This window comes from Mya arenaria, chromosome 8, assembly GCF_026914265.1.
Source record: "Mya arenaria isolate MELC-2E11 chromosome 8, ASM2691426v1".
NCBI lineage: Eukaryota > Metazoa > Mollusca > Bivalvia > Myida > Myidae > Mya > Mya arenaria.
The window spans coordinates 54,823,577-54,838,281 of record NC_069129.1 but is presented as its reverse complement, the minus strand read 5'-3'; the positions used below and the strand labels follow the sequence as shown (position 1 = coordinate 54,838,281).

Genomic DNA, 14,705 nt, shown 5'->3' with positions numbered 1-14,705 from the left:
TACACCTAGATCTCAAAGATTATGCATCTACTGCAACCAAAGAATGATTGAAAATGAATATCACTTTTTACTAATATATGTCCGAAATACGCAGACTTAAGAGCCAAATATATTAAAAGATATTACTACACGTGGCCAACAAAGCAAAAGTTTATTAATTTGATATCTAACAATTCAAATAAATCTCTAATTAATCTATCAAAATTTATATACTATGCAAACATCTTAAGAAACTAATAAGTATGTTGTTGTTTGTATCCATAAACAAATGTTGAACTGTTAAAACAATTTGTGTCTAAATCCATGCCTTGCACATGTATGTATTTTGTATTTGCTATAAACATGTCTGATATGTTTAATGCAATAAAATGTTCCGTTACAAATTTTCGCAGTACGTATGAGTATCACACTTCCGCATTTTTGGGTCGCAGCTTCTTTGGTATGAATTTCTTATTAATCGTCATTTCGGCAATTTCCGGCAACTCACGGACTCAGCCGAGTGATCATAGCGTCTTTTTGCATATCTCCCGGGCGAAATTCTGATCAAACATGGGGAGAAGGAGTCGTGGGAATGCAGAAAATCCGCCTAAAAGGACAAGAAACCGATATAATTTGCGATCAGAATCGTATGTTTTGCCTACATTTTGATGTTTTGCTATTTTTGGCCGGTTAAGTTTTGTTTTTAATTTGTCCGGTGTCATGTTATGTAATATCTCGGCACAATAGTCCTATTCTCTATATTCCAACATGAGAATCGGAGAGCACCGGTATATGCTGGGTCTGGTGGTACTTTGTTTTTAAATTATTTTCATGAATTAATTACTGGCATTCTGTGTACAGGAGTCGTGCAAAGCGTGATGCAGCTCTAGGGGGTACAGACGGACGGAGGGTTGAGATAACGGATGATGAGTTTAGGGAGAACAGTGCTGCTCTTGCTGTTGTAACTGAAGGTAAATTACAATGACAGTTCATGCAAGAAGTTATAATGCCTTTTACAGTGTTGACAATTGCCAATAACAGTTTGATCAGGGCATTCCAATTCTAAAGAATGTGATAATTAAGTTTCTAATGCAATACTGAAATACATTCTAGTTGTGCAGAAATTTCATTGGGATTTTCATTAATGTTTTTCATACAGGAAAAGCCTTGACAGTTTCATCCGTGGACCTGCAAAAGGAAACTAACCGTGCTGTTCACCACACTGAAGAGTTTGAACAAGAGGAGTTGGTCGTGAGACGGGGACAGCCTATCACCTTCAAGATAATATTTGACAGAAACGTTAAGACCGATAGTGATCTGCTCTTTGCCAAATTTGCTTATGGTATTTATATTTCAATTCATGTGTATTTTTGACCATACATTTGGCAATCAGTTTATCATTGGAAATTGCATGACATGTTATTCCTAGTGACTCATTTTAATTATAACAAAATCGCCGCAAGGAAATGCTAACCTATGCCAGTGTATTTTTTTCTATCTACAAGGTGCATAACATGAGAGACAGTTATTAAAGTTATGGGCCTTGTTATACATGTTTGTATTGTTCTGGCAACATGTGTACCAAGTTTCATTTGAATATCTTGGAAGAATGAAATTTAGAGTTATGGCAAAGTTTAAAAAAACTTTACTATGACAAAATCACCAACGTTGATGTCTCAAAGTTATCACAATGCATATTTATAAAGCTTTTTTGATATACAAGCATACTAAAAATCATGTCAGACATGTATTATAAAATTTGTGTAATTCTGTGCAATGTTGATACATGTACATGTGCAGTGTTCTACTCTTAAAGTGAGTTGGGGACTCATTATTATTTACTCAAACTCCCAGATATTAAAGCTTGGGAATTGGCCAGATGACTAGAAGAAGGCTGTAGTAATGATTGCTGTATTTGCTCTATATAAACATTTATTTGCTTTTTAAGAACATTTTTTGCGCTTAATGGACATTTATTCTTTTCAGTTTTTGAAAACTTTTTAACACAATGTCTTATTTTTGAAGCTTGTTAGCTTAAATTTTACAAGTGGGTAGTCCGAAAAAATCCTGCACAAAAAGTTTTAGTGTCTAATACTGATGTATTATTGTTCCCTTAATTCAGGGTTTGTTTATAAATCTAATGTCACTGTAGAAGTTTTTCACTTCATTAATATTTAAAAATCATATGAAGAGTAATACATATGAGTATATAAGTTAAATTACTTAGATTTATAGATCTTTTATTTGCTTCTGTCCACTTAGGTTCCAGACCACAGGAAAGCAAGGGAACCTTGATCCGACTGCCTTTAAATCTGAATGGTGATGCCTCAACAGCTGACAATTGGAATGTCAAGGTCAAGGATGTTGATAAAAAGGTCTTGACACTGACTGTCTGTTCAGAGGCCGACTCCATGATTGGGAAGTACGAGCTGATGTTTGAGACTAAGGTCAAGGGCAGTGAGAATGACTTTGCAAACCAGGATCTTGACACCTTCTTCTATCTGCTTTTCAATCCTTGGTGTAAAGGTATGGCTGGTTTGAAATGGTGATGTGCACGCCTCAGGTTGTATACTTATAAATATACATATGCTCGCTTTTTATACACAATATCTAGGAATCTTCATTATATAAATCATGGCAACTGGTATGATCATGTTTATTACATTTTGACAGGCTTGAATTTCTGTTCCTTTTTGCACACATTTAACCTATAACCTCATATAGCGCTTTGCGACATCATTTTTATAATAATAAGCTACAATTGCGGGGATGTGTCGAGGCTTGGCCAAGGTTGTGGTATAAATAGGCCACATTTGTGGGTTTGGCCATTATTGTGGGGCTGGCCATCGCTTCGAGTTTAAAGCATGGTACCTGGTATGATCATGTTCATTTGACAGGTTTTTCTTACAGTCTTGTACATGGACTGTTCATGAAAATCATAACAATGTATTACATAAATTACAGTATGAATTCTTGCTATTGAATGATCTGAACGCATGCACGCCTTTTGTCTACCCCGCCCTTACTAGATGATGCCGTGTACATGGAGTCCGAGGAGCAGAGAAATGAGTATGTGCTCAATGATACTGGATACATCTGGACTGGAAACTTGAGGATGCACTCGGCCAGGGCTTGGAACTTTGGACAGGTCTTGATTTGCAGTTGTTGAAAGATTTGAAATCTTTTATTTCGAAGGTCAATTTCAAACCTAGGGACAGGTCCAGATAATTATTGAGGGATTTCTCTCTTTTAAAACTCATGTATAATTGTATTGCTTTGACATAAGGTGGCACCTGCCTTTGCTTTGCCATTTGGTTGTAACTGGTACTCTTGTTTGAATTTATTAAAATAGAAAACTGCTAAGAAAGTACCAAATATCAAAGTAGCTTGTCATAGCTTTCATTAAATTTATTTTGATGCATGTGCTCACAGGCTGATAAAGTATCATCAATAGAGAAGTGAATGTTGCTTGTCATCACAGGCAGATACATGTACATTATCATTGGTGAATAAGGCTTTGCTTATCATTTTTATATTGATCCAAATCATATGAAAGATATGTATGATGTGCACTTGAAACATGAAAAAATCTTTGATTGAGATAATGTGTATTATATTTGATTGAAAGTTTTATGCTAACATGCTTATATCCTCAAATATAACTTACTTACATGGTATATGTATATGTGTGGTCAGTTTGAGAGCCCAGTGCTAGAGGTGGCATTGACCTTATTGGACAAGGGGGAGCTGGCAGACTCGGGCCGCAGCAGCGTTATCTCTGTCATCAGATGTCTCTCTGCTCTTGTAAGTAACCAGGTTATACAGTCTGTGTTTAAAGGGGGGGTAGTTTTCTGGCTTTCGTTCTGTCTTTTCAAGCATCTTTAATAGCCAGAACTTTCAAATTAATGAAAATATAAAAAAAATGTACAAAGATAAAGAGTGTAAAGAGATTTTAAGTTTTCTTTAAATTCATATTGGATATTAAGGCCATTTTGCTGTAACAAATAAGCTACTTTTCTTTATATTCCATTTATATTTAATCAATAATGTTAAATATTGATGCCTGGTCTCGCCATACAATTTTGGTATCATTTTATACGCTTTTGTTTACTGATCACTAATAAGTATTTTGTAAAATAAATAACTGAAAGTTGTACATCATACATTAAGTTATTACAGCTTGTATTAATTCTCCTTATCTTCATATATGAAACCAGACATAGTGGTCAACATGTTTTGCAATCTATAAGGCCAAAAATACTTGTGATATTATTTCAGTAGTTTTAACATGTTCTGTTTGTGCACACAAAACCCTGTCAAATGATACCAAAATTTTATGAGGTCGCCAGGCATCCAAAATTTTCACATTTGTGGAAAGAATACCTTAAGTTTGATCATGAATGTAGCTGTAGCTCCTGGTCAGTTTCATTTTGTGTCATTTTCTTTCTGAACCTTTTTACTTTCTGTAGTCAATATGCTTTATTTTTTCTGTTAAGACAGGTTACACCTGCTCGGTGGACTTGCTTCATATTCTATCCAAGATTTCTAAATTTGTGGGACTTCTCTACAATTGTTATTCATTTAATTTGTTTATTTGTAAATCCTTAATTATTAATGTGCAATAATGAATAAAGCACCCATTACAATATGGTTTTTTTAGACAAATAGCAATGATGATGAAGGATTGCTGTATGGGAAGTGGGGCTCTGAATACCCAAAGCCAGGTACGAAGCCCTGGGAGTGGACGGGGAGTGTGGCCATCATGGAACAGTACCACACCACCGGCAAACCGGTCAAGTATGGCCAGTGCTGGGTCTTTTCCGGGGTCGTCACCACCTGTAAGTATTCAGGCTTACAATTATTTACTGGTCTGAATGTGTTTAGGGGATGTATACAGATTCAGGTACTATAATTCTTAAATCTTTACACTCCATAAATATTTTGTACGGTATGTGTTTTACAGGGTGTCCATTGTGTTGTAATATACTATCTGCAGAGAAGAAAAAGAATGTTTGTGACCAGGTTGCCTACATCCTTGTCTTTTGTCATTGATATTATAGTATTGCGTTGCCTGGGCATCCCCACACGGTCGGTGACAAACTTCGAGTCTGCTCATGACACAGATTGCAGCATGACGATCGACAAACATTTCAATGAGGACGGGGAACCTATAGAGGAACTTAATGACTCTACTTGGCAAGTGTCTACATATTTTTGTATTGAATCTTAGGTTTAATTTTCAGCTTGTCTGGGGGAGGGGTTGTCAAAAAAAGTTTAAGCATTGGAAACCTATACAGTTCACATTTTACCAATAACAACATGCATATGAGCACTTCTGTTTTTAGGCTGATCACTATGGCTAAAGTAATTTTGGAATAATGCCTCTTGACAAATTGAGAAAAGCAGATGATTGTTGCAACTTGGCATGTTAAAAACTAATATCTGTTACATTGAGCCGATTGTTCAGAACTTTAAAAGTGTTTTTTTAGATAAAACAAACAGAGCTGAAACAACTGCCTCAATATGTGTATGAATAACTGTAGATCACAAATGTGTCGATGAAATTTGCTGAGTAATAAAGATTTGACAGTAACAATAATCACATTGACAGCATTGTTAACTTGAACAAACGGCACCGTGTCCAACTATGAACTTGATCTCATAAGAAGTAATACTTATCTTTGATATTCAACAGGAACTTCCATGTGTGGAATGAGTCTTACTTCAAGCGGCTCGACTTGCCAGAGGGTTATGATGGGTGGCAGGCACATGATGCGACCCCCCAGGAGCTGAGTGAGGGGGTGATGAGGTGCGGCCCAGCCCCTATCAAGGCAATCAAGGAGGGGCATGTGTACCTGAACTTTGACACAGGCTTCATCTTCTCCGAAGTCAACGGAGATAAGATTGAATGGGAGGTGAGTGGGACTGGAGGTAGTGAATTGTGTAGCATGCAGGATATCTTTTGACTTTGAGGGTGTGCTTTTGATAAGTTACAGTATTAGTTATATGCATTCTTAAATTTGAAAAACAAAAGTGAAAGATTAAGTCGTAGTATTGTGTTGTATGTAGGTGAAGAAAGATGGCAGCATGGAGGTTGTGTGGATTGACAAATATGCTGTGGGTGCCAACATCAGCACTAAGGCTGTTGGGTCATCAGAGAGGCATGATCTCACCTTGGACTACAAATACAGAGAAGGTACATTATGTTTTCAGTGGGGTGGGGTTATTGTCGCTTCTATCGAAGGTTTTTTCTCAGGTTTCAATGAAGGAAATGACCATAGTCTTACGACTTGATTTGTGCAATAAAGGGGCTTCAAACCCAGCACAAAATGGAAATGAAACTTTCCCAGTTGTAACTTTAAAACAGCTTGATACGGTATACCTCAATTGTCCCTGGATTATGGAGTTAAGTACTTCTAACCTGATGTAAATGAAAAAATTTTTTTTTTGCTTATTTAGAATCTTTTTTCGGCCTGTCTTTTTTTTTCGAAGAAGAAAGTTGAGGTAGTGATATACCCTTGGTGTTGGGAGCAGCTTAATAGTAAATATGATTGTACGCTACTTTCTTGACAGGCAAAAAAATCAATAGACAAGCATTGGCATTAGTTCTGCAGTACTTTTTAGTCCCCTACTGGTTTCACCGGAGGGGACTTCAGGTTTTTTTACTGAATTTCCATTGGCATTGTGTACTATAATTTCTGTACATATTCTGCCTGAAAATTATTTTCCCAATCTATATTGTATGTTTAAGGATCAGCGGAGGAGAGAAAAGTAGTGGAATTTGTAGAGAGGTTCAGCTCCCGCCGCAAACAGAACATCTACAAGAAGGCCATTGGTGACAAAGAGGTACAAGAGAAAGAGTGCTCTTAAAACAGTCTAGATGTTGGTGATATTTCCGAGAAGGAAATTTCTTTTGACATAGCTTTGATAGCAGTGAAAATAACATCGACTTTCTGCCATATGTCAGAAAGGGTAAACCATTTGAACATACAGCCCATACCAGGAAGTCAAAATAAATTCTAGTTCTTGTTGTTTTTTATTTTAAGATTTAAACCATCTTAAGTGGCATAGTTCATTTTGAGTGTAACTTCCTGGAGTGAGTTGTATGTTTAAATATTGAAGCCCAAACAAAAAGTACTCCTGTATTTTTTTTGCTAAAAAATGACAAGACATACATGTCATGCAATGCTAAGTAGGTCCCATCATTCCAATAAAACACCACATACATCCTATTAAACACGCAGGACGCATGTCTTGTTGAGAACCTACGCGCTTAATAAGAACCATTTTTCCCCATTCAGCAGATCTTTAAAATCCGTTAAATTGGTGTCTAAAAACATAGAATAAAGATCAGTATCCACTGCATCGTAGCTGTGAACACACCATGCTGTGAAAATCAATAAAATGGTCCACTGAATACATGGCTTCAGTATATGAATACATAACTTTCCGCAATTGATCAGGTATTTCAAAGCTGTTGCCTTTGTCCAAATATAAACGCAATTAAAAGAATAAACCGCAATTGAAAGAATATGGGTCCATCTAAGGAAAGGCAATTAAACTGTAAATATTAAAAGGTGATATTTATTTCTGTGATATTGCACATCTGTTGAACAAGTCTATATTTACCCTTTCAGATTGACTATGAGCTGATCTTGGCTGATGACAGTATGATAGGAGATGACCTTGAGGTAGGGGTCAAGGTGAAGAACCTGACCTCCGGGACCGCCAAGATCAATGTCACTCTCACCATGGCAAGCATGTTTTACACTGGCGTAGCCGGCAAGAAGATTAAAGGGGACAGGAATGAGATTGAACTGGCTTCTGGAGAAGGTGAGAGAGAGGGTGGGGGGGTATTTTCTTTAAATGTCCATCCAAATAGTGCAAGCAGGAGTAATATACAGTCTTCCATGTATATGTCAAACTCTGAGCAGCAGTTGATTTAATTTGCATTATACACCAACAACCAATCTCAACAATCACTCGCCCATTTAGTCCAATCACTTTGCATAATAATGATACAGGCAAAAACATCGCCAAGAAAATTGGCTTACCCGATAAATTCCTCCGCCTTGCCAGATAAACTTCTCCATCCACAGCACTAACCTAGTATTCTCTATTTCTCTGTTCCAGAAAAAGAAGTGAAGATGCCAGTGAGTGCGGAGGAGTACGAGGTGGCAGTCAACCCTGAGTTCATGTACAAGGTTACCGCAGCCTGTCGAGTCATCGAGTCTGGACGACTGTATGCTTCCATAGAGGCATTCTCCCTGCGCAAACCACCACTTGTATTTGATGTATGTGGATAAGGTTTAATCTTTGTTGAATAGTTAGCAAACCTTGCTTCTAAAGCAGGTTTGTAGGATTTGTATGTTCATACTGATATATTTTAACAATACTTAGGGCACATTGCCACAATTCAATTTTTTTGTTTAAATAAGTAAAAGTCTTAAACTGCAGCAAGATAGTTGCATATACTTGCTGTAAAGATAAACTGCCGGCACACCTGTGGAATTATCTTTGCAATAGGATGAAAAAACAATAATTGACATGTGAATGTTCTGAAAAATAACAATTTAACGAGATCTTGTCTCATTACAATGTACCATGTATGTGCAGGTGGGAGAGAAGATCTGTTCAAGTGTGGAGACCATTGTGCCCCTCACATTCAAGAACACGACCAACCTAAAGCTGCACAGCGCTGTCTTCCATGTTGAGGGATCCTATATGGTCAAGGCCAGAGCCTTCCACATCAGGTACCATAACCACTGATATTGTCTACTACCACTTATATTGTCCATCGCCCTTTCAATCAGCTTCACAGTCATCTCCCTTGACTTGCAGAGATCTCTGCCGCAACATATTCTTTATGGTCAGATTGTATTAAACTTGGATAAAAAGTTACCCTTGAAGAAATTTACAGTGCATTTAAAAAGTGGGTCACGTTTGGTCAAAAAGTAGGTCACTAGGCCTACAATAATTGGATCATTCTACTAAGGGCTATTCCATTTAAACATATAACCCCCGGGGGGAAGGCACTTTTAAATTATGCCACCCCCCTACAGAAGCAAATTTACCCTTTTGGGGTCCAAATTAGCGAAAAAAGACACCCACCCATATACTATTCAAATAATTGCCTTCCCCCCGTGGGATATATGTTTTACTGGAATAGCCCTAAGAAGCAATATGTCTGGTCCAATTTATATGAAACTTAATCAGAATGTTTTCATTTATGAAATAATTCACTAGTTTGAAACTGGGTCACATGAGGTCAGAAAGTAGGTCACTAGGTCAAATCAGTGGAAAATCATTGTCAGAGTGAAATGAGGTAGGAAGCTTGGTGTGAACACTCCAGAGGCTATGTTTTTTTTTACAATTTTTTTTAACCAATCTTCATGAAACTTACTGACAAGTTATTGAAACTGGGTAGTGTTGAGTCAAAAATAAGGTTACTATGTAAAATTTAAATGCGACAGTGTATACAATATTGTTTTATGTCAAACAGACTCGTAACTTGTATTCAATGTTAAAAAGAGTCCATCATTCTGCAGCCGTATTACATGTTTTCAGCATTGGAAATATATCCAAAAATGGCCATCAAAACGGCTGAAAAAAACATCTAGGTTATGGCCCTGTACACAAGTGGTAAAGAAATATTAACAACACATACCAAGACTTTGGTTTTCTTTATTCAATCCTTTTTCTTTATTTCTTTTTTGTTTCTATTCAGAAAATTGATCCACCCAGATGATGAAATCACTGTTGATGTTCCGTTCTACCCACGTCGCCTTGGCAACCGCACTGTGAGTGCCACATTCTCAGCTGAGGAAATTGCCAATGTGGAAGGGGTGGTCAATGTGTTTGTTGTTAGCAAGTCTGAGTGGAAGGATGAATCGGAAGAGGAAAAAGAGTCTGCTGAGCCAATCACAACAGACGAAACAGATAGTAAACCAATCAGCTCGGAGGAGGGGGAGTCAGGTGGTGATGGGGAGGCAGAGCCAGCAGTGATTGACAAGGAGGAGAAGCCAATGGAGACTGGAGATGGAGTGGGTGCAGGTAACTGATGATATAAGGCCGATTGTTTAGAACTTGTTTAAAGTTAACAAATTTTTTTATTGTAGTTTTAAAGCTTTACCTCTCTGGAAGTTCCCTTTGATCTGCAATTTTTCTGACAGTAAATGTTTCAGCTGTGCATATTCTAATTTATTAAAGGAGTACATGCTCAAAATGTCACCCTTTAAGTTAACAAGATGCTGTTTACATTGTTGTTAACTTTAACAACATTCTAAACAAAGTGCAAAATGCTCGATATAAGTGCAAAAACTCTGCGCTTTTGTTTGTTATTGTTCTATAGTGAACTTTAAAAACTAGACCTGAAGCTGTGTAATTATGCTGCAGATTTGAATTGAATGTCACCAAGCACTTATAAGTCTTGGTGTTTCAAAGATTAGTTAGAAATATGATTTTATTGTATTAATTGTCTTTTCACGTTTAATCATACATGTATCTTGAATACCGGTAAGATGATCCAAAACTCAAAAGTATGGACTGTTGACTTTGATTTGCCAATTTAACATCCACAGGAGACGCGCCTGATCTAGAGGATCAGCCAGGAGAGCAAACTGGAGATGTCGCCAATGGAACAGACTAAATGGATGTGCATGTGTGTACAACAGGCAGAAAAACAGACATCACAGTTACCATTCCATTCAGGACTATTTTACCAGTCTGTGGAGATACATAGTAACTTTTGATACTGTATTTTTGTAGCTTTGGTTTCTTTTGATAAAAAAATTATAATTTGACAACAGCTATGAAAGGCTTTATTAGTATTTTTTTATAGATCTACCTAAAAATGGATTACCAATCATAGCAGTATTCGATATTTTTGTAATTTGAATTTTGTTGTCTACAAAGGAAAATATTGTGAATCTCAATGTTGTGAATGTTCTTTTAACTGGTATATCATGTTAATTGTTGTTGTTTTTCAAAGTTAATGATTGAGTTTTAATTTCGGGTTTAATACTTAAATATATATAATTTTACTAAAATTTAATGATCTCACACATGTGTTCAGGACTTTTTTACAATTAATTTAAATTCTTAATTCTATATCCATATTCATGTGTCATAGTAAATACAGTATTTACCAAAGATCATCATATGTCTTCCTGTTTGCTGAAATGTGCTTGCATGTGTTGTTATGTATATGTACATCTAATACAACTACCACGGTAACACTTATTTTCCTCATGTTGTAGTTTGATTTTATGTTAAGAAATCATAAGTTCTTAAGGACTTAACCATATACGATGTACTCAATTTCAAAAGACCTCATGTATTTTGGTTGTTGGTTAACTCCTCTTGTCTTAAAAAAAGTTGATTTTTCATAGCCTTGATGTCGCTGTAGTCGGTGCTGATGTATTCTGACAATAACCTTGACCTTAATCAACTCGAAACCCATATGAAACTTAGTACAAATGTTGCCAGAGATATAACTCTTGCTTTAATAATTGCCATTAAGAGTATAGTCTCTTGTGTCATTGTGATAACTACAACGCTAGCTCATTGGCACTGTTGTTAAAATTACATACAATAAAGTAAACTTTCCTTAGATCTTTGAGACCAATGCAGAGTCGGGCACGTAGCTGACTGTATGCAAATACGCAGTTGCATAATGAAATTTTAACTGGCTGATGTTTTTGTCATACCAAAACCCTATAATTTGAATTAAAAATTGAACGGGGGTAGGAGGTGAAAGGGTTAATATGCTGTCCAACATCAATCAATTCGGCCCTAGCTACGCGGCTGAGAGTGCAATCTACAAATATGTTATTTTTATGTTATATATACAAATTATATGGCGTAGCGAGGATAATTTGTAGTAGAACAGGACGTCACCTTAGTGCAAGAACTCGATATCTGCTTCTATTTCTGTATGCAGTTATTGAGTTTTTTCAGTAAATGATGTATCCTGACATCAGGATTGAGAGTTTATAACTTAAGCCTATTGTGCAGTTGTTAAGATTGTATTTTGCTCACAATTGCTTTAAAAGTACCTTGAAATGTATATAATTGCTTTTGGAAACAATTTCAAAAGGGGTTGAAGGTCGTTACCCGAATTCGGGCACAAGTCCCTCATACTCAACGACCCCTCGGCTATTTTTCAGGATTGGCAATTATCAGCTGTTAGAAGCCCTGATTGTAGTTGATTTGTTTTTTCTTGTTTATGTGCTTTGGTTACCAAGCAGACCATATTCATATTTTCACAGAAATTTTAATGAATTGTATATAAAGTGCTATATACATAAATATGAATAAATAAAACATAAGGAAGATTATATGTGTGCAATACTTTAAATATAGTGATATTTAAATTAGAATGAGATTTACAATAAAAAATCATCATTTTATTTATCATAGCACTGGAAGTGGTTTTTGTCATTTTTTAATTAATTTTAAAGATTTTCAAAAGCTTGGGGTTAGTAGATTGTTTTAGTTTTCTTTAATTGTTTTCATATGAAAGGCAGCATAAAAAGTGTGAAGCAGGGAGATAATAAATGTTTGTATTGTAAGTGAGATTATTTTTGTATCATTTTTTTTTTTGTAAGGCATATATAAGTGTGTTATATGATAATTGCTTTTGACAAAACATTGGTGAGGAGTCTGTGTGTTTGCAATAGTAACATTACAGTGTAAAGGCTATGTATATCGTTAATATATCGCTTGTATATCGTGAGTAGTATTAGTTATTTGTGCACATACATGTAATTATTATTTTACCTTAAATTACTTATTTATGTTTTAATGAGAATGAAAAAAGGATATTCTACAAGAATATATAATTATCAAAAGATCACTGTATTATTAATCTACTGAAGCACGTTTTTCTCTCTTTGCCATGATTTTAGTTACCACCAAGATCTATCAACATTTGGAAGTTCATACCCAGTAGTGGTTAGAGGTTGTTAGTAAGTACTTAAAAAATGAATGGTTTATGTATGCATTTGTTATGTGTTAGTACATACTAACAGCCTTTAACTTGTTTAGTGGTCTGCATACTTATGTGTAAACTACCTACAAAGTTGGCCAGCCACTGTTTAATTCTACTGGCTCACTTGATTAAAATCAATAAAGGCTGACTGCTGATTAACTTTATGGCTTGGTTTCCATTTTCAATTTGTTGGATTCTGCTTTTAATGACGAACTTGTAGTAATAATGTGCTAATATAAACCAAGTTCAAAACTTTGTTACTTGTGTTAGCAATTCATTTAATTTCCATTACCTAGTTTTGTTGTTGCTTTTTTACCTTATAGTTCTTTTACACATGTTTATTTCTTTTTCTTATTTTTTGTACTGTGCTTACACTTGCATAAATGTAAAGAAAAAACGACTGTATGTTGTCAATACTTGTCATGTAGAAGTTGACTTACAAGTCCTCGATCCAAGTAATGTTTCCAATAAATCTCAGACAATGATCTCTCTTTAAATATTATAATACTTACAAAAACGATATGTTTACTGTTGTATGTTGCTTTGGTTGAAGAGCTCTGTTTGGCGTTACAAAAACGACTGGTAAACTGTATTGTGTTGCCTGGGTTGAAGTGCTCTGTTTGGCGTCACAAGAAAGACTGGTAAACTATAATTGTGTTGCTGGGTTGAAGAGTTCTGTTTGGCGTCACAAGAAAGACTTGTAAACAATCATTGTGTTGCCTGGGTTGAAGAGTTCTGTTTGGCGTCACAAGAAAGACTTGTAAACAATAATTGTGTTGCTGGGTTGAAGAGTTCTGTTTGGCGTCACAAGAAAGACTGGTAAACTATAATTGTGTTGCTGGGTTGATGAGTTCTGTTTGGCGTCACAAGAAAGACTGGTGAACTATAATTGTGTTGCTGGGTTGAAGAGTTCTGTTTGGCGTCACAAGAAAGACTGGTAAACAATAATTGTGTTGCTGGGTTGAAGAGTTCTGTTTGGCGTCACAAGAAAGACTGGTAAACTATAATTGTGTTGCTGGGTTGATGAGTTCTGTTTGGCGTCACAAGAAAGACTGGTGAACTATAATTGTGTTGTTGGGTTAGAGTTCTGTTTGGCATCACAAGAAAGACTGGTAAACAATAATTGTGTTGCCTGTTGGTAAACTATTTTGGGTTGAAATGGTCTGCCTGGCGTCACAAAACACGACTGGTTAACCATTATTTTGTTTCCTTAGTAAGAGTTCTGCTTTGCATGACAAGAATGACGGGGTAACTTTAGTATGTTCTCTAGGCTGAGTTCTGCTTGGCGTCACAATAAGGACTGATAAACTATTTTGCGTTCTCTGAGTTGAATAGTTCTACCAGACCTCACTGGAAAGACTAGTAAACTATATCTTGTTATTTGTGTTGATATATTATATTACCTGGGTTGAATAATTCACAAGAATGACAGGTAAATTAAATTGTACTTCCGAGGTTGAAGCGTTCTGCTGGGCGTCACAAGAATGAAAGGTAAACAATATTGTGTTGCTTGGGAAGAAGAGTTCTGAATGACGTCCTAAAATGACAGGTAAACTATCTCCTATTGCCTGGGTAGAAAGGTTAAGATTGACCTCGCTAAAACTACGAGTAAACCTTTACCTTGGTAGAAGAGTTTTGCTTGGACTTGCAAGAACGACAAACTATTTTTTGTTGCTTGGGTAGAACAGTCATGCTTTACTTCGCAAGAACAACAGGTAAACTATATTGTGGTTCT

At 36.0% G+C, this 14,705-nt stretch overlaps 1 protein-coding gene across 1 annotated transcript; it reads left to right on the top strand.

Annotated features, from left to right (window-relative positions):
- The first annotated feature begins 486 nt into the window (after positions 1-486).
- On the top strand, positions 487-13,370 carry LOC128243494 (protein-glutamine gamma-glutamyltransferase K-like). The gene is made up of 16 exons (XM_052961291.1): positions 487-626; positions 841-950; positions 1,139-1,321; positions 2,242-2,505; positions 3,009-3,127; positions 3,676-3,783; positions 4,640-4,817; positions 5,040-5,175; positions 5,675-5,894; positions 6,049-6,175; positions 6,731-6,825; positions 7,617-7,812; positions 8,113-8,273; positions 8,596-8,732; positions 9,707-10,032; positions 10,560-13,370. Exons 1-16 carry the CDS (start codon positions 550-552, stop codon positions 10,625-10,627), a joined length of 2,505 nt encoding a protein of 834 aa, XP_052817251.1. The 5' UTR covers positions 487-549; the 3' UTR covers positions 10,628-13,370.
- The last annotated feature ends 1,335 nt before the right edge of the window (positions 13,371-14,705 follow it).